This window comes from Eptatretus burgeri, chromosome 3 (assembly GCF_056783735.1).
Source record: "Eptatretus burgeri isolate ZD-2024b chromosome 3, Ebu_testis_v1, whole genome shotgun sequence".
Taxonomy (NCBI): Eukaryota; Metazoa; Chordata; class Myxini; order Myxiniformes; family Myxinidae; genus Eptatretus; species Eptatretus burgeri.
In genome coordinates this window covers 1723364-1747510 of record NC_140963.1, presented here as the reverse complement: position 1 = coordinate 1747510, position 24147 = coordinate 1723364, and the positions used below count along the sequence as shown (strand labels likewise).

Here is a 24147-nt window from a genome sequence, read left to right as displayed (position 1 = left end):
TTCAACATTGGTGAAGATTTGAATCTGAATCTGAATTTGGATCCGAATATGAGAATTTAAAATTTTTTCAAGTGATTCTTCACCATTGAGAGATGGGGCCAAAAACGATATGTAGAATGATATTTTAAAAAGTTGTGGATGAGTTATGACAAAACTTGGTGGTTGAGTTGAGTAGTTGACAAGAACAAACCAATTCAATTTTGGTTTAGGTATGGATGTAGATGTGGCCTCTCAGTGGGCTATAAAACATATGCTGTTCAGCCTGGTGGAGGCGTGCGCTCTGAAGGGTGCCGTTACATTTTTCAAATTAAATTCCCCATGGGTAGTTGATCATACATATTAAGTTTTGCATCCTTTACTTGAGTGATTTGAGAGAAGTGTATTTTTAAAGGTTTTACCTTCAATCTAGCATTGCTGCCAGACCATGTGACCGATGACGTTGAAATTTTCAACATATTGTTGTGAATTCGCGCCCGCCGGCGTGCGATCGGCCACGTGACTCGAATCGCGGCACGTCGCCCACCGGACGGACAATTCTGTCGTGACCCTCTCGGACTAACGCCGGGAGCTAGTCACGGGTGGGCCTTTCGGCCTCACCACGATCGTGTCAATCGGCCACCCGCGTGGGATAGGGTTGTTCGCCAAACTCGACCTACCTAAGTACCCACGCAGATGGTAGACCGGGCGATCGCACCTCGCCACAGGTCGACTCCGGACACGGGCCGCTTAAGCGATCCGTTCCGTGCTATCGGGATAACCGAGCGGTGTTATCGTCGGCCTCGACGGTTCCGATTAATTATCGGGCGTATTAAGCCCACGACGAACCCATTACGTGAAGCAAGCTGGAGATTCAATTAAAGAAATGATGAAGCGAAACGGGAAAACAGTTCAACATGATGCACATTTATTCCGCGGCACACGGAGAGCACACATCTACAGCCAAACAGAATGCACATATATCAAATGCTACAAAAGAAACAATGACGCAGAGATACTACCGACTAAGACCGACACACGGCAACACTTAAACAGTTTTACTTCACAGACGGCGCCGACACACATTTACTCAAAAGCAAAGGAAAAGAAAGCCACCCCCATAGGCAAGGGGGCAGACGGGCCCGTAGGCCAATGTGTGCGCGGGACCTGGAGGAGCGGCCAGGCCCGCGAGACCGGGGGGGGGGGGTCCTACCCACGTCTTCGTGATGAGCCGCAAATGTGGCAGCACGGCGGTGCCCCAACTTCGTGTTCCTTTGCGGGTTTCGTTGGCACCGCTTGGAGTGGGGTGGGAATGGGGCCCCCTTTTCGCACTATCTCAGCGCGGGGGAAAGGGGGAATTGTTGATGCTCTGGGGAAGGAGTATAGCTGGCTTGCTTGGGTCCCGTGACGAGCAATTCCACCGCGACCTCGTCGCCGACCGCCGTCTTCCTTGCCTCGGACCCGAGCTCCTCGGACTCTTCCCCCAATTCTCCTCAGCCGACTGCAGAAAACCACCTGGAAGCCCTCGCCTCCCGACTCCACTCCGCGCTCCAACCCGACTTGACTTTCTCGCAACAACAACTCTTGCGAAACAACTCTTCTTTCTCTCTGCCCCAAAACTCTCTTCGCTTTTCTGCCACTCTCCTCTGCTTTTCTGCTCGCCGTTTTATAGGCCGGCAGGAGAACCCATATGCAAATTTCCGGATCAGGATGAGCTCGGGGGCGGAGCCACCCTCACCCATTGGACGGAGGAAAAGGGGCGTGAATCTCCCCTGATCCTAGAATTTGCATATCTCGATTCCACACAGACGCGCCTGGAGGCGGGGCCAAGCCGCCCCGCGCTTGCTGATTGGACGGATCAGAAGTGGGTGTGTAGCATTCCTCATCTGAATTCTCCTCAGAAAGACCGCATTTTGCACTCGCGGCTCGGTGCGTATCTTGTACGAGCCCAGGACAGCCCGACGCTCGGTGCTCACAGATGGTGCGGGAATGGCGGTAGAAGGAGGGAGGTGAGGGTGGTGGAGGGTTTATGGTGGTGGTTTGATGGTCATGGTGCGTTTGGGAATGGCATGATGCGATGATGTGGGAGCGAGTTGTGAAGGTAAAGGTCGTGGCTGTTGGCATTGTTGTTGTTGTGAAGCGGCTTTGTGGTTGGTGGTTGTTGTGTGATGGCGGTTGGTTCAAAATAAAGATAGAACAGAAAAACGACTATCTCAAAGCGTCGCGGCCTGAATGAATCACATTTATTCCCTCTAAACAACGGGTTTGGGGCTAACTACACATATACTTACAGAGATATCTCACCTATGGGACCTGAATGGTGGTTTGCGAATTTCCACAACCGTAACACTATGTTCCCCATGCCGAGTTCATCATATGTGTGAGGTTTTGCATATACTGATGAAGCGGTTCAAGAGAAGGAATTTTATTTTCCCTGATCAGACTTAGGTCAACACTTGAATAACCCAACATGCGATTTTCTTTTGTTAAGTGATTTGATTGCACCTGGCTAGTCTTTAATAATACTGTCAGACCCCGAAATTCACGGGGGATATGTTCCTGAAAAATGCTGCGAATGGTGGGGCATTGTTTCAATGGGGAAGAGGGGGATAGATAGGTTCCCAGAAGTTCGTGATTCATAAGGGAAAATCAAAAATCCTATGAAAATCCACGAAAATGCCCACAAAAACTGCAAATACATGAAAAAAGCCACAAATAGGCGAAGCACAGGGCCGCAAATGTAGAAGCAGGTCAGGAAAACCACGAATATGCAAATAACAGGGCCACAAATGAGGAAGCAAGTCACATTTAATGAATCCACGGGGTCCGCGAATTGCTGAACCGTGAACGTCGGGGTCCGACAGTACTGTTATACTATTTTTCAAATGTGATGACATGGACCTTGAGCTATGATAATTGTAGATATTGTTACAGTGTGCACAATGATCTTGGATCCTCTACATAACTGCACAGTACTATTGATTATAATGAATGGTTATTATTTTATATTGCTATGTTTACTTGTGCTAGTTTTGTTTACTTACATAATGTTTATAAACGTATGATGTAATTTTATTGTTTTTTCATGCACACTGTATGCATTCCTCATTTTGCCCCTTTTTACACCTCTGTATTAGGATTTCCCTTCTTATGGAACCTGTCTTGTTTGTATACATTTTAAACATCCTCATTTTGCCCCTTTTTTACACCTCTGTATTCAGGTTTCCAGTCTCTTGGAACCTGTCTTGTTTGTATACATTTTAAACATCCTCATTTTGCCCCTTTTTTACACCTCTGTATTCAGGTTTCCAGTCTCTTGGAACCTGTCTTGTTTGTATACATTTTAAACATCCTCATTTTGCCCCTTTTTTACACCTCTGTATTCAGGTTTCCAGTCTCTTGGAACCTGTCTTGTTTGTATACATTATAAACATCCTCATTTTGCCCCTTTTTTTACACCTCTGTATTCAGATTTCCAGTCTCATGGAACCTGTCTTGTTTGTATACATTTTAAACATCCTCATTTTTCCCCTTTTTTACACCTCTGTATTAGGATTTCCCTTCTCATGGAACCTGTCTTGTTGTATACATTTTAAACATCCTCATTTTTCCCCTTTTTTACACCTCTGTATTAGGATTTCCCTTCTCATGGAACCTGTCTTGTTTGTATACATTATAAACAACCTCATTTTGCCCCTTTTTTTACATCTCTGAATTCAGATTTCCAGTCTCATGGAACCTGTCTTGTTTGTATACATTATAAACATCCTCATTTTGCCCCTTTTTTACACCTCTATATTAGGATTTCCAGTCTCATGGAACCTGTCTTGTTTGTATACATTTTAAACATCCTCATTTTGCCCCTTTTTTTTACATCTCTGAATTCAGATTTCCAGTCTCATGGAACCTGTCTTGTTTGTATACATTATAAACATCCTCATTTTGCCCCTTTTTTACACCTCTATATTAGGATTTCCAGTCTCATGGAACCTGTCTTGTTTGTATACATTATAAACATCCTCATTTTGCCCCTTTTTACACCTCTATATTAGGATTTCCAGTCTCATGGAACCTGTCTTGTTTGTATACATTATAAACATCCTCATTTTGCCCCTTTTTTACACCTCTATATTAGGATTTCCAGTCTCATGGAACCTGTCTTGTTTGTATACATTTTAAACATCCTCATTTTGCCCCTTTTTTACACCTCTATATTAGGATTTCCAGTCTCATGGAACCTGTCTTGTTTGTATACATTATAAACATCCTCATTTTGCCCCTTTTTTACACCTCTATATTAGGATTTCCAGTCTCATGGAACCTGTCTTGTTTGTATACATTATAAACATCCTCATTTTGCCCCTTTTTTACACCTCTATATTAGGATTTCCAGTCTCATGGAACCTGTCTTGTTTGTATACATTTTAAACATCCTCATTTTGCCCCTTTTTTTACACCTCTATATTAGGATTTCCAGTCTCATGGAACCTGTCTTGTTTGTATACATTTTAAACATCCTCATTTTGCCCCTTTTTTTTACATCTCTGAATTCAGATTTCCAGTCTCATGGAACCTGTCTTGTTTGTATACATTATAAACATCCTCATTTTGCCCCTTTTTTACACCTCTGTATTAGGATTTCCCTTCTCATGGAACCTGTCTTGTTTGTATACATTATAAACATCCTCATTTTGCCCCTTTTTTACACCTCTATATTAGGATTTCCAGTCTCATGGAACCTGTCTTGTTTGTATACATTTTAAACATCCTCATTTTGCCCCTTTTTTTTACATCTCTGAATTCAGATTTCCAGTCTCATGGAACCTGTCTTGTTTGTATACATTATAAACATCCTCATTTTGCCCCTTTTTTACACCTCTGTATTAGGATTTCCAGTCTCATGGAACCTGTCTTGTTTGTATACATTATAAACATCCTCATTTTTCCCCTTTTTTACACCTCTGTATTAGGATTTCCCTTCTCATGGAACCTGTCTTGTTTGTATACATTATAAACATCCTCATTTTGCCCCTTTTTTACACCTCTATATTAGGATTTCCAGTCTCATGGAACCTGTCTTGTTTGTATACATTATAAACATCCTCATTTTGCCCCTTTTTTACACCTCTATATTAGGATTTCCAGTCTCATGGAACCTGTCTTGTTTGTATACATTATAAACATCCTCATTTTGCCCCTTTTTTACACCTCTATATTAGGATTTCCAGTCTCATGGAACCTGTCTTGTTTGTATACATTATAAACATCCTCATTTTGCCCCTTTTTTACACCTCTATATTAGGATTTCCAGTCTCATGGAACCTGTCTTGTTTGTATACATTATAAACATCCTCATTTTGCCCCTTTTTTACACCTCTATATTAGGATTTCCAGTCTCATGGAACCTGTCTTGTTGAAGAAACTCTTGGGATTTGCCAATGACGTATAATACGTAAGTGATTCTTATCTTCTGGGAAGTGAAAAAAATTCAAGCCATAGCAACTGTAGTTGCATTTTCCTTTTGTGTGATTGCTAAATATTTCATTTTGTTGTCGACTATGTGCTTTGAATGTTCATTAATTTTGTCGTAAATTTTGATGAGGAAACTTCTGCAGCAGTTGGTTCCGCGTTGCAATGAGTTCAGAGACTAAGGATGAAGGCACATCTCCCATGAGTGTAGTTGTCTTGGCAAAATAATGTTTTCTCCGCTCTGCCGTTCTCTCCACGGGAAAGTCCATGAAGGAGAGCACTGTTGGTGGTGAGGTTGTGAAAGAGTAACCACAACAGCCATAAGTAGCTTTCAATGCGCAACCAAAGGTGGGGGATTGTTTCATCACAGTGATCGGCTACTGTGAGCTAATTCATTGGATTTTCTTCCAGCTACCTGACAGAACGTGTTCACAATATCGGTTGGTTTGGCACTATAAGAAGACGACAACACTTAAGCCAGTCATAAGAGAGGGTTTGGTGAATTTAATCCGAAATTCTGTTCGTGCCAAAGAAGTCAACTTGCCATGCCATTGCCACGCAACTTTCATCCTCGTGGAACCACTTCAGGTGAGGTAATCCATTAATCCAAAGTGTTTATTCCCAGAATATTGTTATATACATTACATAGCTTTGTGTACTGCTGTCTTAATGAACAGGTTATGGAGACTGAATTACAAAAGTCATTTTATCATCGATGCTTGCTGATATGAAAACCTTGGTGTGTGTGTGTGTGTGTGTGTGTGTGTGTGTGTGTGTGTGTGTGTGTGTGTGTGTGTGTGTGTGTGTGTGTGTGTGTGTGTGTGTGTGTGTGTGTGTGTGTGTGTGAGAGTGAGATTGTTACCTCCATAATTCGGGTTTCAGAAGGTGGAACGGAGTCCTCCCACGACTCGAAGTATCCACCTTCGTCTCAGTGAAGGATTGTGATTCATGGCCGAAGTTGTGAAGTTGTGTTGTTTTCAGAGTTTTGTTCTGAGGGGTCTTTTTAGGATCGTCACTGAGCCCCGGACAGCCTCCAACTGTAGTTTGTTTGTAGTGATGTTCCCAGGGTGGGTTATTCGATCTTTGTGAGGTTCTTCTTTATCATTGCTGTTACTCCAATTATCACAGGTGCAATTTCAGTGCTCACAGGATCTTTTCATCAAGTGCTCACAGGATGACAAGCTTCCAGGGTCTTTTCACTTCATTGTTGAGGTTTTGATATTTGGTCATTTTCTTGATTTCTACGTTATTTAGATCAAAAATCGCTGGGTATTGAAACCTCAATTAGCAATGCCTTCTTTTCCTTTTTGTATCTGAGTACTATGTGTGGTCGCAGTGCTTTGTTTTCTATATTCACACTCGATGGGATCATCAGGTCGATGGTGAGCATTTTGTCCAAAATGCCAGCAGGATGAGAACAGCACCGAATAACACCGCCCCCCCCCCTGCGAATATATACAGGGGGTTGCAAAAGTAGGTATACAGTAAGGACTGTACTTGTTTTCATTACTGTATACCTACTTTTGCAGCCCCCTGTACATATATATATATATATATATATATATATATATATATATATATATATATATATATATATATATATATATATATATATATATATATCCGGGCGTTGTGGCGTGCGCCTGAAATCTGGCTACTCGGAGGCTTGGGTTGGAGAATCACTTGAGGACGGGAGCCCTGCGCTGGGCCGTGCTATGAGAGGGTGCAGGGCAGCCCGGAATCATGGCGAAACCCAATCCTTATCCCTGTGTCGTAAGAGGTGACCAGGGTTGCGTCAGGATGGGCATCCGGCGTAAAACCTATGCCAAATCAGTATGCGGATCATAACGGATGATCCGCTGTGGCGACCCCTAACAGGAGCAGCCGAAAGACGAACAACAACATATATATATATATATATATATATATATATATATATATATATATATATATATATATATATATATTTAAGGATTCAGTGGTGGCCGTCTTCCCGTCACCACCGTCTTCCCGGCGCTCGCTTGCCTCTCAGTTTCATTTTCTCTTTCTTTTTGGGGCGCGACCCTTTACGATTCGGACAGACTCCTCCCCCTCCCAGAGTACTGGGCGGTGTCTCCTTCGGAGAGGGGAACGAAGAAGAATAACCTCTCGGTCCACCACCAATGTACGAACAATGAACAGCCTCTTACACCTCCCGACACACATGTAGCGTCCATTTACCGAACAACCTGGCTAAACATGCATTTAATGGGGGATCTGGGCTAATCCTATATTTGATAACGCACGAAGGGCCATTTCCGCAACAATATATATATATATATATATATATATATATATATATATATATATATATATATATATATATATATATATATATATATATACATATATATATATTTCCCCAACAATATATCTACTATATAAATGGCAGTCCTTCTGTCTGTCCATCTGTTTTTTTTGTAACGAATAAGCTCCGAGACCAGTGAACCGATCTTGATGAAACTTTACACATATATAGAACTAACATTCAGCTCCAGGATGCGCTAAGTGGCTCTCTATAAAAATGGAAAAATATATACCTGTATATAAAAAAAAAGTATATGTATGTATATGTATGTATATATATATATATATATATATATATGTATATATATATGTGTATATATATGTATATAGTCATGCGCCACTTAACGACGTTCCGGGCAATGATGGATCGCATATACGATGGATCTGACAGCTATGAAAAAAAAAGAAAAAAAATGTAGCTGAAAAATTCCTATCGCCGAGTGATGTAGCCGACGTAGCGCTGCCAGTCGTATAAAAATAGCACGTACAATTATGTACGCTGTACAGTACATAATACTTCATAATGATAATAAACGACAGTGTGGCCCTGTTATAATGCGATCGTTGAGGTCCATAAAATGTCATCGCGAAAAAAGCAGGGTCGTGCTAAATCGGGATTCAAGGAAATCGGCCGCACAGCAAGGAGGGCATGAGACAAGAGGGGTCAGAGGGGGAAGGACAAAACAGTGGGGATCAGAGACATTAGGAGATCTGTGGAAGGGAGAGGGATGGGGCGGGGAACATGGGGTAAACAAGATGGACATTACAGGGACTTTCAGGAAGGAAAGCAGGGAATTTGAAGAAAGTGGGTTTGGGGTGGATTAACGGGGCGAGAAAAGATTGAGGTTTTGGATGGGGGAAGATAAGAGATGGTGGTGAACAGCTGTTCTGAAGGCCTGGAGGGAAGAATGGGATTGAATAGAGTGAGTGAGTTTATTCCAAAGGTGGAAAAAAAAGAGGAATGAAAGAGTGAAGGTGGGCTTATGGATTTGGTCTCAATTTCCATGTGCGCGTGTGTGTGTGTTTGTGTGTGTGCGTCCGCAACCATATCTTGGACATGTGTGGACCTATTTTATTCGTACTTGGAACAAAAACAACACATGATGTTATACTTATGCACGTCTTTTTTTTTTCAAGACCATATGTCTGACTGGCAGTCATTTTAGTTGTAAAAACCCAATGTTGAACATGTCCTCAACCATTTCTCGGACAGGTATTTACCAATGTTGTTCAAACTTGGCAAACAGATAATGAATGATGATTTACATCTGCCTGCTATTTTTCTTTGAGGTCAAATTCCAGATGGCCGACTGGCGATGATTTTAGTTGTTAAAAATATAACCTGGTGTTGAACTCTTCCTCAACCACATCTTGGACATGGGTTTACCAATGTTGTTCAAACTTGGCACACAGATAAGGAATAATGGCCGACAGATGCACGACTATTTTTTCCAAGATCAGATCCAAGATAGTCGACTGATGGCCATTTTAGGTGTAACCCCCCCCCCCCCGATGTTGAACACGTCCTGAACCATTTCTCGGACATGTATTTACCAATGTTGTTTAAACTTCGCAAACAAATTATGAATGATGGCTTTCATATGCCCATCTTTTTTTTTGAGATCAGATCCAAGAGGCCACCGACTGTAGGCTGTTTTAAATGTAAACAAGCTCAAATGAGCTAAGATCCTCGTCCTCTTAATGATGACGTCATAAAAACGAATATGACGTCATTGTGATGTATCAGGTTTGCGATAAATTATCTGTGCTAATGCTTGATTCCCGCAAACAAAATTCAAACAGCTTGCCTAGTTTCGGAGATAATGGTATAGGCGATTTCCATTAGTGGCGATATCATGACGTCAACTTTTTTTCTAGGAAGAATTTCCAAAATCGGAGATGGTTACTGCCTGCACGTGGGCTTTCTGCATATACATGGCAAGTTTCACGAAGATCCGATGAAAACTCTGGGTTGTGAAACAAAATATGTCAAAAAATAGGAATGATGTCATATAGATTGATATGACATCATAGTGATATCATATGTGCGCTAATTCATCTCTGCTAATGCCCTGTTCGATTCCCACAAACAGAATTCAAAAAGCTTGCCTAGTTTTGGAGATAATTTTTTAGGCGATTTCCATTAGCGGAGATATTTTGACGTCATAACTTTTTTTCTGGGAGAAATTTTCAAAATCGGAGATGGTTACTGTCTGCGCAGGGTATTTTTATGTATATATGCCAAGTTTCAGGAAGTTTAGATGAAAACTGTAGGCTGTGAAACAAAAAAGTCCACAAGAAGAAGTTGAACAACAACAATGTGAGTAAGACTTGGAGATCCTCCATGAGGATCTAAAAAAACCCGATGTTGAACACGTCCTCAACTATTTCTCAGACATGCATTTACCGATGCTATTCAAACTTGGCACACTGATAATTAATAATGGCTTACATATGCACATCATTTCTTTTTGAGAATAGATCCAAGATGGCTGACTGGTGGCCATTTTGTTACTTAAATATGTCCCCAACAATTTCTCAGACATGCATGGTCAAATTTTGTACAATCTTGGCAAAAGTACAGTACATGATGACATACACATGCACTTGCCTTTTTTTTGTAATCTGATCAAAGGTGGCTGACTGGGAGACTGGTGGCCATTTTAGTTGCACATACATATTGGTAGTGTAGCAGCATAGCAAACCTGGTGTGCATTTTGTGATACAAGCACCAAATTTGGCACAAATGTACATTAATATGTTGCGAACATTTTCAGATATTGGGCCACTTGAAATTCTCTCTTTATATCCGCCATATTGGATTTCAAAATGGCCGCCACTTGAAATCTACATTTGCTATTATCTCTGGACGTAATGCAGCTATTGACTTGATTCTGGTTTCTAAATGTATGTTTTTGGGGGCAAGGAATCCAATGGTACCATTTTCAACTTAATATTATCTATCACAGTCTGTTATATAATTTTATTTGGAAATTATCTTGGCAAATATTGGATTCAACACAATACTTTGAAAAGAATGTCTTAGTTCTGTAAATGTCTTAGGTATAATACTGACATGCTACATGGTCTAGTATTTGAGGCTAGGTGTACTGGTATCTGAGGCTCGGTATATACCGGTACTGAAGATACGTGTACATAAACAGTGTCATGTTAACAAGTTCAGCATTACCACAAGTACATGTATGTTGTTGACTCATCGTCATGTACAGTCCCCTTCACACACACAGAGGGCTATGCACTGAAGGGCAGCCTTTTTACATTTGCAGCGCCTCACACGCCCTTTCTTGCACTTGCAAGAAACCAGCTCAATGCAGCTGTGAGCTGCCTCAGTTAGCCTGGTCCAGTAAGGTGTGTACTGTCCTTCTCCAGTCCTTGACCAACCCCAGTTGGTTGGTGGAGGGAGCTCTGGTGCTGGCAGCAGTATCTGACCCCACACATGTCCACCTTGATACACTGCCCTCTTGACATGTTCCTCCAGAGCTGCCTTCGTTGGAGGGATGAGCTGCACATTGTTCTTCCTTGCGAAGAGTTTCCTCCTGGCCTTGTCAATGTCTGTGCATTTGCTGGTTCGATCATACAACAGGATCACGAACCTCTCGATGATGCGCATTGCATCGTCTGGTATGTCACGAGGTGCAGAGGACAGCAGCAGCAGCAGCGCCTCAGTGAGTTCTGGCAGTACCGTCCAGACTGCCCACGAAGTCTTCTTGCCATGTCTATGAAAACTAGACACAGTGTCGCATCCAGTTAGAGCGTGGAACATTGGCAGTGCACGAGCCTTCTCTCGTCCCAATCCAGCTGCTATTTCGTGTGCTGCTAGGTATCGGAAACTCTGGCCTGTTCCGAATGCCAGCCACAGTTTGTCTTCTGGTTGCAACTCCTGTGCCAGGGACACTGCCAGCACCACAACATCGGTGTCTACAGTCCGGATGAGTATTGCATGGTGTCCATGCTGGACTGTGTGAGATGCATGCAGCAACATCTGACTGTCAGCTTCTTCATGGTTACATGGGGCGAGTGAGGTCAGATCTGGCAGTAGTGGCTTGCTGAGCACTTCCTCTCCATCAGTAATGATGAGTTGCTTGTCCTCCTGGTCAAACCATTCCATGAGAGCTGCTGAGAGGAACCTGAACAGCTCGGTCTTGTTGCTGTCCACTCGTAGGAAGTTCTGCCAGCTTCCTGGTATGGCTGCGGCAGCCACCTCACGTCTCCGCACACCTTGTCCCCGCTTTGCACGTGTACTACCTTTCAGTGAATCAGCAAGGTAAGTATCCCAGACCAGATCCAGGCGTGACACTGTTTGCAGCTTCGTGGACATATATTGGATGAAGATCTGTTGTGCATACTCTTCAAAGGTCTTTGATGCAGCCGGCTTCAGCATCTGGACGATGGCTGCTCCATCAAGCACAATACAGGTCGTGACAGGAGTCTCTGTCTTTGCGTCAGAGACTTCTTCCAAGCATGTGAGGAGATCACTCTTGGTACCAGTGCAGAGGCTTCCACCATCGGACAATGCAGGAGGACATGCCTGATTCTCATGACAAAAGAAATCCTTAAGGTTTCCATCCCTCGGCTGGCAGCCAATGTACAGGCGTGCGAAGAGTTTACGGTCATTCTTGATGGAGGCGAGTTGTTGCTGACCTATGCTCTGGCTTCTTGGAGTGGAGGTGCTGAACACCTTCAGCTTGTTACGAGGAATGGGTGCGTCCACTGCCTTTGTTCTGTCCAACAGACACTCTCTGGTGAAAGCCTCGAACTGCTCTAGGCCAATCCTCTTGGCATTCATCATGGTCTTCACAGCAGCAGGATCTGTGATCTCCTTTGTGTCCAGTTTGATTACATCCTGACTCTCCTCCTCAAATGGGTTGCCCATCTCCTCTATGACACCGACGAGAGAGCGAACATCTTTCACAAATGAGGCCTGTACACTTGGCGTCTGATCATGATGACGTGTGTCTGCTGTTTGCCGTCTCCAGTGTTGGTTCCAGTGTGTTGAAATTCAACAATCTGTGCAGCATGGGCATGATGGACTGCATCACTATCACTGTCCAGCTCGCAGGCTTTGGCAAGAGCAGCACCGACATCTTCTTCAAATGCCATCAGGATGTCTCTACCCTTGGTGTGTGCCCGCATGTCAGGAAACTGAGCCAACAGTCTCTGTTTCAGTCGTGTGGAGTGGACTCTCGTGTCGAGCTGGACTCCTAGCTGTTCCGTTCTGGACTGATAGAGCTGGACAAGGTCAGCCAATCTGAAAACTGGTGCCGTCTCCTCATCTTGTCTGGTTTCTTCAATGTAGAGGACAAGTTCAGCAAAGACAACTGCCGACATTGCTCGCTCTTGTTTTGTGTCCTGTGATCCTGTTGACTGGGCCTTTCATTTTGAAAATGGTACCATTGGATTCCTTGCCCCCAAAAACATACATTTAGAAACCAGAATCAAGTCAATAGCTTCATTACGTCCAGAGATAATAGCAAATGTAGATTTCAAGTGGCGGCCATTTTGAAATCCAATATGGCGGACATAAAGAGAGAATTTCAAGTGGCCCAATATCTGAAAATGTTTGCAACATATTAATGTACATTTGTGCCAAATTTGGTGCTTTTATCACTAAATGCACAATTATTTTGAATATTTGGGCTAAGCCACCCCACTATGGCTAGCCTTTTTAGGTCATCTCTACCGAGATGACCTAATAAAGCCAGACCAAATGTCCATCCGTCCGTCCGTCAACAATTTTTCTTTCCGATCTTGATGAAACTTAGTATGTGGTAGAGGTCGACGAGTGTTGCACAACGATATAACTTTTGTCCAGGTTCAAGGTCAGGGTCAAGGTCACGAGGTCACGTAAGTTATAAAAATCGCCATTTTCAAAACCTATCTAGTCTGCCATTCTACAAGATATTCGGCAACTGTTTATTGATTATGATAGTAAAAAATATTATCTTGTATCTAACTGGACAGATTTTTGATTTTCCGTCCCGTTTGGCCGCCACGTAACCTGGAAGATGGTCAAAAACACCTCCCGGTACAAAGAAAACTTTTTACTTCCGATCTTGATGAAATTTGGTATGTGGGTAGAGGTCGATGAGTGATACCCAACGACATCTTTTTCCCCGGATTCGAGGTCAGTGTCAAGGTCACGAGGTCACGAAAGTTGTGAAAGTCGCCATTTTCAAAACCCATCTAGTCTGTCATTTTAGGAGATATCTGGCAACGGTTCATTGATTATGATAGCAAAAAGCATTATAGAGATGACCGTCACCCCAACACGGGGGTAATTTTATTATTTTTATTTTTACATATCTTTGTTTTTCAGGGGAAAAGAACAGGTTAGGACCAGTGTGGGCCCATTGAGGAATAGCATGGGAAGAGTGGTTAGTGATGAAAGTGAGATGGTAGGCTTATTAAACAGGTATTTTTCTTCAACTTTTGCATAAAAAGTCAGGAGAATTGCCAATAGCTGAGAGTATCTATCAAGGAGGTGAGGAAGGGCTTTTACAGAAGATCCAGGTTGGAATGGAGGAAGTAAAGGAACAACTCGGGAATCGAAGAGAAGATAAGGCTCCGGGTCCAGATAATATGCACCTGAGAGTATTGATGGAGGTGGCTGAGCAGGTAAGTGATATGCTAACGGATATTTTCTATAGTTCCCTGGAGTCAGGACAGGTTTGGAGGATTGTCAGGAGGATTGGAGAGTAGCAAATGTAACACCGCTATTTAAGAAAGGATCCAGAGAAGAATTGGGGAACGATAGACCTGTTAGTATGACTTCTTTTGTGGGGAAGGTGTTGGAGACATGAATTAAGGACTCGAGGAGAAACCATTTAAACAAATACAAACTTATTAAAGGCAGTCAGCATGGGTTTACCAAAGGTAGTTCCTGTTTAACAAATCTTTTAGAGTTCTCTGAAGCAGTGTCTGATTATGTGGATGAGGGAAAGGCAGTGGACATAGTATATGTAGACTTTAAGAAGGCATTTGATAAGGTACCACATTGGAGGTTGTTCGCCAAAGTGAGGGCTTGTGGAGTGGCTGGTTATGTTGCTAATTGGATTGCAAACTGGCTTAGTGGTAGGAAGCAAAGAGTGGCTGTGAGTGGGAGGATGTCTTGCTGGGAGGATGTAAGTGGTGGGGTACCTCAGGGATCAGTACCCGGACCATTACTATTCATTATTTACATCAACGATTTGCATAATGTGGTGAAGAGTAAGCTTTCCGAATTTGCAGATGATGTAAGGTGGATATCAGAGGGGGGTGGTGATCAGATTCAGGAAAGTATTGATACTTGTAGAGATTGGGAAAAAGATTGGCAGATGGAATTTAACCTGAGCAAGTGTAAGGTGTTGGGGATGGGGAAGAACAATGAAAATAGAGATTCCAGGATGTAAGGGGTAATTTTGGAGCGTGTCACACAGGAGAAGGATCTGTGGGTGGTAATAGATATGGGAGGTAAGCAGGCAGTACAGTGCCAGGGAGCTACAGGTAAAGCAAACATTGTTTTAGGTTGGATTCGGAGGGGAATCATTTATAAATCAAAAGAGGAGGTGTTAACATTGTACAGGAATTTGGTGAGGGCCACATCTAGAATATTGTGTGCAGTTTTGGTCACCACGTTTCAGGAAGGACATAGATGTCACAGAGAGGGTTCAGTGCAGGGATAATAGATTGATTCCAGGCCTAGCTCGACTCAGCTGCGAGGAGCGGTTGAAGGAGACAGGGCTTTATACACGAGAAAGGAGGCGGTTACGAGGAGATATGATGGAGATGTTTAAGATATTGAAAGGTATAGATGAAATAAGTGAAAATGAATTATTCAGAAGAGTAGAGAGTGATAGGACCAGGGGTCATTACCTGAGAGTAAAGAAGAGGAGACTTAAGATGGTAGCAAGGGAGGCGACTTTTACTCAGAGAGTAGTGAATGCATGGAATGGTCTCTCTGCGAAGGTTGTGGCAGCAGAAATAGTAGATATGTTTAAATTAGAATGAGATAGGTACCTGGAAGTTATGGAGATAGAGGGGTATGGGGAAGTTGATCAGACTTTTCAGTATTTTCAGCATTGATGGGTGATTGTGTGCTTGTGTACGGAGTGCTGTTGGTGGGGGTCTTGTCAAGGGGTGTTGGGTGGTTGATGTGTGTTTTTAACCAAGCCCATGCCTCCTCCTCTGAGGGGAAGGAGAAAAAGAAGAAAAATAAAAAAATACATAAAATCCAAAAACATTAAATAAATTAATTAATGTTAATAAATTAGTGAGGGTTCAGGTTAAGATAATGAAAGTGGTTAAAAAAACTACTTCATTTAAAATAAAAACATTTTGCATTTTCTTCTTTGGATCTTGTGTAGATGGGTTGGTGTGGTGTTCGCGCAGTCATGATGGGCTGAATAGCCTCCACCTGTGTTAGATTTCCTTGTATCCTTTTAACTCCACAAAGCAAAATTATTAAAACAACAGAGGCTGTGGCATTTTATGTCGTTTTTACGTGTTTACTGCACATAACTCCATTATCTTGCCATGTATTACACATTGTAATGTTGTTTGGGCATGTTATAAATCAAAGATTAACTCTATCTTCATAATGCAAAAAAATGTCATCCACATTTGCACAAATGCTCGCGACCTAACTAATATAAAACCCTTGTTCTATAAAATGCATACGCAACCAATTTCAGATGTACATTTTTTGAAATTGCCCTCTTTGTGTTTTGTATGATTTACATGAACTACCTGATGCATTTTACAACATGTTAACCAAAATTGCTTCCATTCCCCTTCCCTCCCCATAATTATCCAAAGTTGTGAAATCTTACCGATGTGTGTGTGACCATAGTAATTCATTAATTTGAGTTTGAGCAATGTAACATGTTTATAATCAGGACTTATGACTCGAGTCTGATGCGTACGTGATGTTTAATTTACCTTTTATTCTTTACGTTTTTTTCTTCTTTTCCTTGATATTCCCCTCTTTTGTTGAACTTCTTATTTTCTCTCCCTCTCTCTCTTTCTCCTTTTCTTTTTCTATCCATTCAGATATCACATCAAGAATACTGCAATTTATTTAAGGAAATCACTCTCCAGCTTTTGCTTATGATGTTCATTGTTTTCTGCATACAGTCATACTTTGCTCATATTGATGAAATTGTTTGTATTTACAGTATGTAATCATGTGTACAGAAAATAAATATCAAATGCTTCTCTTGAAGTATGATGTAATGTTTGACATGAGCACGTTACGATGTACGGAAATCGAACACATCTCAAATTTTAGAATGTACGATGATTCTCTTGAAGTATGATGCATTGTGGGGCGCTCAATTACTCACAAACAAACACAAAACAATCATCATAAATTTGTGGGATAACCCCTATGTTGTGCAAGAAATGTAGACATTCAACTTAAAATACTTTGCAATAAAAAAAAATTCTAAAGCAGAATTCAAGAAGAAAATGTTTGAAAAGGAATGAATCCTACAGCGGAAAGTTCAACGCTGTGGTGTTACAAAGACTTTGACTGCTGTCTCAAATTTAAATACTCTCCAATGTTTATCTCTGCAGATCAGATTTCCAGAAAGGGCTGTGCGATAGTCAGAAAAAGTTGCTTCCATGGATGAATTGACACTTGGAAATGAACCAATCAAATGCAACTTTCCTTTGGAACCCTAACATTCAAGAGAAGCTCTGTATGATTATCCAAGCAATTTATCATTTCCACAGTCCTGAGATTTATCTGTATTTGGCAGATGTGTACAGCATCAATTTGGGAAATCATGTGAGATAAAGTCCAACCAATGAATGATTTATTTTAACCTTGGCTGCTTCCTCTGAAGCTACATCTCTGAGAACATGAGAGATGAGGTGCAGCAGCTTGTACTGCCATAAGTCTTTCTGAAGACCAGAGCTGTATCAGTCTATTGACATGAACTGCAATAACTATGAAATGGTATCGAACTATTTCAGTTTAACAAAAGCACTGCACTCATTTGCAATCACCTTACAAATTATTTGCATCCTAAAACCAAAACGTAAATGAAAAATATAAAGCAACACATCCAGAGTTGGAAAGTAAAAAGATGAGTTCAGAGCAATTTTATTTTCATTCACTGCATTACACTGAACAACAAAAATTTTTTACTGGAGATGTGTAAAGTGATTTAGACTAATTTGGGTACGCTGATTTCAAAAATCATAACCGTTTTGCTGTATCACGTCAGGATTTTCAGTAACAGAAATATTCCCATTGCCTAGAAGTCAGGATTTCAATGAAATTTACAAAAATTCATTTATTCATTTATTTCATCATGAATGCTTCAAAATTATAGAAATTACAGAAAAACTCCACTAGAATGTAATTAAAAATGCTTTAGGCATTTGGCTTTGCGTTTGTGCTGCTCTGTGTCAGTTTCACGATGCAGGAACCAGCAGAAATCGCCCATCATGTTCGGGTTGTGCCGGCATTGGTAACGCGTCTCCATGAGTGAAATCTCTTGGTGGAATCGCTCGCCGTGCTCGTCCGAGACTGCTCCCAAGTTGTCAGGGAAGAAGTTCAGGTGCTGGTGTAGGAAATGGATTTTCAGGGACATCCTGGAGCCAAGTTTCCTGAAGGACTCCAGCAGCTGCTGCACTATTTCTTCATAGTTGTCCGCGCGCTCGTTCCCCAAGAAGTTGTCCGTCACAGCTTTGAAGCTCCTCCCACGCTGCCAGCTCTTTGGGGTTTAGAGTTGTCGGAAAAGTTTCGTCCTTCATAATCTGTCGGATTTGCGGTCCAACAAAGACACCAGCCTTGATCTTGGCCTCCGACAAGGTGTTGCCAAACTTTTCCTTGAGGTATAAAAACCCACGCCCATTCAGATCCATTGCCCGTACAAAACTTTTCATCAAGCCGAGCTTTATGTGGAGTGGTGGAAGGAAAACCTTGGCTGGGTCGACAAGGGCGACATGCTTCACGTTGTGTCAACCAGGTACATGCTCTTTTCGCTCTTCCCAATCTTTCTTCGTCCAGTGATTCTTGTCGTCTCTGCTATCCCAGAGACAAAGGAAGCACATGTATTTCGTGTAGCCTGACTGCAGCCCTAACAACAGCGCCACCTCTTTCAAGTCTCTGCAGATGTGCCAGTTGAAGTCATTGTACTTGATGGAATCAAGCATCTGCCGCATAGTCTCATAGGTCTCTGTCATGCCGAACGCGTGAGCCAGTGGGACTGATGGTTTCTCGTTGCCATTGTGGAGCAAAACAGCCTTCAAGCTGTTCTTCCCCGAGTCGATGAAGAGGCGCCAGTCTGCAGGATCGTGATCACACCCAAGTTCTTTCAACAGACCGTTGATGTCACTGCAGAATGTCATCGTGTCTTCCATCTCAAAGAACTCAGCCATGTCTCTGTGACGTGCTCTGAACAAGGATATCTTGGTGTTAGGTTCAAGTAGATTCCACTGCTGCAGCCTTGATCCAAGCAGCTCTGCCTTCGCCTTTGACAGCGAGAGATCTCTTACAAGATCATTTAAGTCTCCCTGGTTCAGAAGGTGTGATTCTTGAGTGTCGGGTTCAAAAGGTTCATCATCACCATCCTCTTCACCACTGCTTACAGCTACGTTCTGATCAGCTGGAGGTGTTGGAACGGGGTTCTCGTCATCATGAGGCACATGTTTACGAGCAGAGACGCAGTCAGCGTACTTGATGTGACCTTTATTCTTCTTGTTGAAGCCGGCGATGCTTGTGCAGCAGAAATAACAATCATCATGATGATTCTGCGGCTCACGCCATATCATGGGCACCGCAAATGGCATGCTCGCGCGGCTTGCCCACCAACCACTGAGTCAAGGTTGTGTGACAGCTTGTGCAGCAGATGTGTGGTGCCCAGCTCTGTTCTTGGTCCCCCACCTTACACCCGAAGTAGTGAAAGTAGGCGGCCTTCATTTTCACTGCTGGAGATATACTTCGCTGTTGATCTTTTTTGGTATACCGACCACAGACATAACAGAAGTTGTCAGGATGATTGGTACAGGAACGCCTACTCATCTTTATCTGAAAGAAAGAAATATAACACAAGTTAACAACAATTGTACGAAATAGACATGTTAAAGACATATGTAAATTTCATTGAAATCCTGACTTCTAGGCAATGGGAATATTTCTGTTCCTGAAAATCCTGACGTGATACAGCAAAACGGTTATGATTTTTGAAATCAGCGTACCCAAATTAGTCTTAATCACTTTACACATCTCCAGTAAAAAAAAATTTTTGAAATTTGTTGTTCAGTGTTATCTTACCTGAACGCTTATATCAAGGTCACTATCTCAAGTTACAGACATTGTTTGTAAGAATTCATTTTAAATTGCTAGAACTGGAAACACAAGAATGATGTGAAATGTGAAAACATTTTCCTAAATGGACCTTTGCTTCTGTATTTGTTCTGCATTACATCAATACACTGTACAAACATACTTTCCCCTTCTCAGTGTGGCATCTCTAAGCTGATTCCATTTTGGACAGATTATCTTCTGAAAACGAAATTAATTGCATCATAGATTCTAATTTTTTTTCTTCTCTCAGCAAGGTTAGCTCCTGCAAAGTACACAAAAAGGTTTCGAGTTGATGTCCATTATAATCCTTTAATCTGCCACAGCAGAAGAGTTAATATAAGCCCAAGAGACTCTCTAAATGTGCTAACCACCATAAATCCATAAAATGAGAAAAGAGCAGATTTTGTGTAAGATTACATCAATCCATGCTTATTACTTACATTACCTTTTAATCACGATGTTGATTAATTGAAGAAAACTGATTTTCCGTAAATTATATTAATACGAGCATGGACCATGATGAAATTGGAAGGTGATATGTGACTTCATGTGCACGTAATGTAAAATGTGACTTCAAGACCACAACTCTCCCTCACCCCATTCTCCCATTCATTCTCCCATTCATTCTCTCTCTCTCTCTCTCTCTCTCTCTCTCTCTCTCTCTCTCTCTCTCTCTCTCTCTCTCTCTCTCTCTCTCTCTCTCTCTCTCTCTCTCTCTCTCTCTCTCTCTCTCTCTCTCTCTCTCTCTCTCTCTCTCTCTCTCTCTCTCTCTCTCTCTCTCTCTCTCTCTCTCTCTCTCTCTCTCTCTCTCTCTCTCTCTCTCTCTCTCTCTCTCTCTCTCTCTCTCTCTCTCTCTCTCTCTCTCTCTCTCTCTCTCTCTCTCTCTCTCTCTCTCTCTCTCTCTCTCTCTCTCTCTCTCTCTCTCTCTCTCTCTCTCTCTCTCTCTCTCTCTCTCTCTCTCTCTCTCTCTCTCTCTCTCTCTCTCTCTCTCTCTCTCTCTCTCTCTCTCTCTCTCTCTCTCTCTCTCTCTCTCTCTCTCTCTCTCTCTCTCTCTCTCTCTCTCTCTCTCTCTCTCTCTCTCTCTCTCTCTCTCTCTCTCTCTCTCTCTCTCTCTCTCTCTCTCTCTCTCTCTCTCTCTCTCTCTCTCTCTCTCTCTCTCTCTCTCTCTCTCTCTCTCTCTCTCTCTCTCTCTCTCTCTCTCTCTCTCTCTCTCTCTCTCTCTCTCTCTCTCTCTCTCTCTCTCTCTCTCTCTCTCTCTCTCTCTCTCTCTCTCTCTCTCTCTCTCTCTCTCTCTCTCTCTCTCTCTCTCTCTCTCTCTCTCTCTCTCTCTCTCTCTCTCTCTCTCTCTCTCTCTCTCTCTCTCTCTCTCTCTCTCTCTCTCTCTCTCTCTCTCTCTCTCTCTCTCTCTCTCTCTCTCTCTCTCTCTCTCTATCTCTATCTCTCTCTCTCTCTCTCTCTCTCTCTCTCTCTCTCTCTCTCTCTCTCTCTCTCTCTCTCTCTCTCTCTCTCTCTCTCTCTCTCTCTCTCTCTCTCTCTCTCTCTCTCTCTCTCTCTCTCTCTCTCTCTCTCTCTCTCGTCGCCGTACGTGCAAAAAAAAAATACACTTTTCAAACCGCGTGCCAGAAACAACAACCGCACAGGCTGTTCCTTCGCTCTCGCATGCCCGTACGTGCGCGGCCGTACGTGCGAAAAGAAAGAAAAAAAACAAGAATAATTGTGACGTCATAGCACCGTGTCCTGTCATTGGTTTGGTAAATAAATGGCCATAACTTGGGAACCAGGTCAGGTCAGGTATGGGAGCATGTGCCAGAACAGCACGTCGCTGCGTCCACTTTCCGCCGGTACTCCAAGGGCCTCCGTCTGGCCATCCCCCAGGCAGATGCCAGGTCCATCCCCATCTCCTTGAGATGATGGTCAACCTGCTGCAACCACGAGGCACGTGGTCGGCCCACTGGCCCCCTCCACTCACGAGACTCCCCCGCTGAGAGAATCTGGTGAGCAGGAATCAGCGTCAGGAAAACGAGCCACATGTCCATACAGCCGCAACTGACGCTCTCGGACTATGCAGGTAACAAATCTCATCCGAGTCTCTCTCAGCAACCGCTCGTTGGACACAAAATCCGACCAGCGATAACCAAGGATTCTCCGCAGGGACCCGGAACCAAAGGAATTAAGTCTCCGTCTCAGATCCTTGGTCAGAGTCCAAGTCTCGCATCCATAGAGCAAGACTGGAAGTACCAAGGACCTGAAGACTCGGACTTTCGTCCTCCTGCACAGGTACCGGCAGCACCACACCCCATGATCCAGTGAATCCATGACTCCCCAGGCCCGACCCAGACGTCTATTGACCTCTGACTCACAGCCAGCAGAGACATGAATATCACTGCCAAGGTAAGTGAATCTCTCCACGACCTCAACATCCTCACCACAAACAGACACAGACAGGACAGCAGCATCCAAGATGTCACCGAAAGTCTGGATCTTACTTTTGACCCAAGAAACCCGTAATCCCAGTGGCTCCGACTCCACATTCAGCACCTCGAGGGCCCCCGAAAGGATATCTAAAGTCTCCGCAAAGATGACTGCATCATCTGCAAAATCAAGGTCCGAGATCTTTACATTCCCAAACGATGCACCGCAGCTTGATCTCTCTGACATCCTCCCGAAAATCCAGTCCATACAAGTGCTGAAAAGTGTGGGGGCCAGTACACACCCCTGACGAACTCCAGTAACAACTGGAAATAAGTCAGAGATGGTACCACCACACTTCACAGCATTCTCAGTACCAGAGTAAAGTTCAGACATCAGATCGATTAGTTTTGGTGGCACCCCACGAAGACCAAGAATCCTCCAGAGGACATCCCGATTCACTGAATCGAACGCTTTACAGAGATCAACATAGGCTGCAAGCAGCCCCTGCCGAAACTCTCGTCTGCGTTCGGTGAGGACACTAAGAGCAAGGATACGGTCAATCGTTGACCTCTTTGGTGTAAAGCCTGACTGCTCTGGACGCTGGTGCTCAAGCAGATGGTGGCGAACCCTATCAAGAATTATCCGAGCAAAGACCTTGCCCGGCACTGAGAGCAGCGCCACCCCTCGGTAGTTGTTGCAGTCTTGGCGATCACCCTTCCCTTTCCAGAGAGGAACAACATGGCCCCTCTTCCAATCAGTTGGGATGATGCCTGTGTTCCAGGCAGAGCACAAAACTGCATGCAACGACACGAGTGCAGCATTTCCACCAGCCTTGAGATGTTCAGCATGGATGCCACAGATACCTGGAGCTTTGCCCCGTTTCAACCGGTTCACCGCAGCCCGTGTTTCCACAAGCGAAGGTGGACCACAGTTGATTCGAGGGTCAGCAACAGGGATTGTAACACCCTTGACGTCCAACTCGACAGCTGGGGGATCAGCCTGGTACAACCGCTCAAAGTAACCGGCCCAGCAGGCCTTCACTTCAGACTCCTCTGTCAAGAGCCTACCGCTCTCTGCTCTAACTGCAGTGCTCCGAGGGATGGGCTTGGATGAACGCAATGCGCGAATTCCCCTGTTAGTGGGACGAGAATCACCTGTCCACAGGTGATGCTCTACCCCCTCACAGATTCCTCGCACATAGGCCTCCTTGTCCACCCTCAGTGCACGTACAGTTTTACGCCTCAGCTCCCCGAACAGCTCAGCTCTGCCATTCAGCCTGGCCCTGCGACTCTGGTCAATGGTATCCAGTGTCCCTTGAGAGACAAAATTCTTCTTTGCCCTGCGGTGAGTTCCAAGACATCCACCGGCAACATCAAGGATAGTGGTCTTGAAGGCACTCCACAACTCTTCAGGACCCCCCAAAGCACCCAGAACCCCCAAGTGTCCACTCAGCCTGTTCGCAAACTCCTCAGCTACTCTCTCATCCCTGAGCTTGCCAACATCCAGCCTAGGCTGGGATGGTACCATTCTCCAGGATTTAAGGTGCAGCTTTAGAGTTGCAACAACAAGCCTGTGGTCAGTATTGAGGAACTGAGCACTCCGGTAGACCCTTCTGTTCTGGATCATCC

The 24147-nt window shown here is 43.5% G+C and overlaps 1 protein-coding gene across 3 annotated transcripts in view; it reads left to right on the top strand.

Moving 5' to 3' along the window:
* LOC147029286 (dual specificity calcium/calmodulin-dependent 3',5'-cyclic nucleotide phosphodiesterase 1A-like) overlaps positions 1-24147 on the top strand; it is a 413056-nt gene that overhangs the window by 16674 nt on the left and 372235 nt on the right. For all 3 annotated transcript variants that reach the window (XM_085872225.1, XM_085872224.1, XM_085872228.1), the window contains exons 2-3: positions 5362-5428; positions 5857-6033. In XM_085872225.1, the coding sequence (XP_085728351.1) occupies positions 5991-6033 (43 nt within the window). In that variant the 5' untranslated portion in view covers positions 5362-5428; positions 5857-5990. The remainder of the gene's footprint in view (positions 1-5361; positions 5429-5856; positions 6034-24147) is intronic.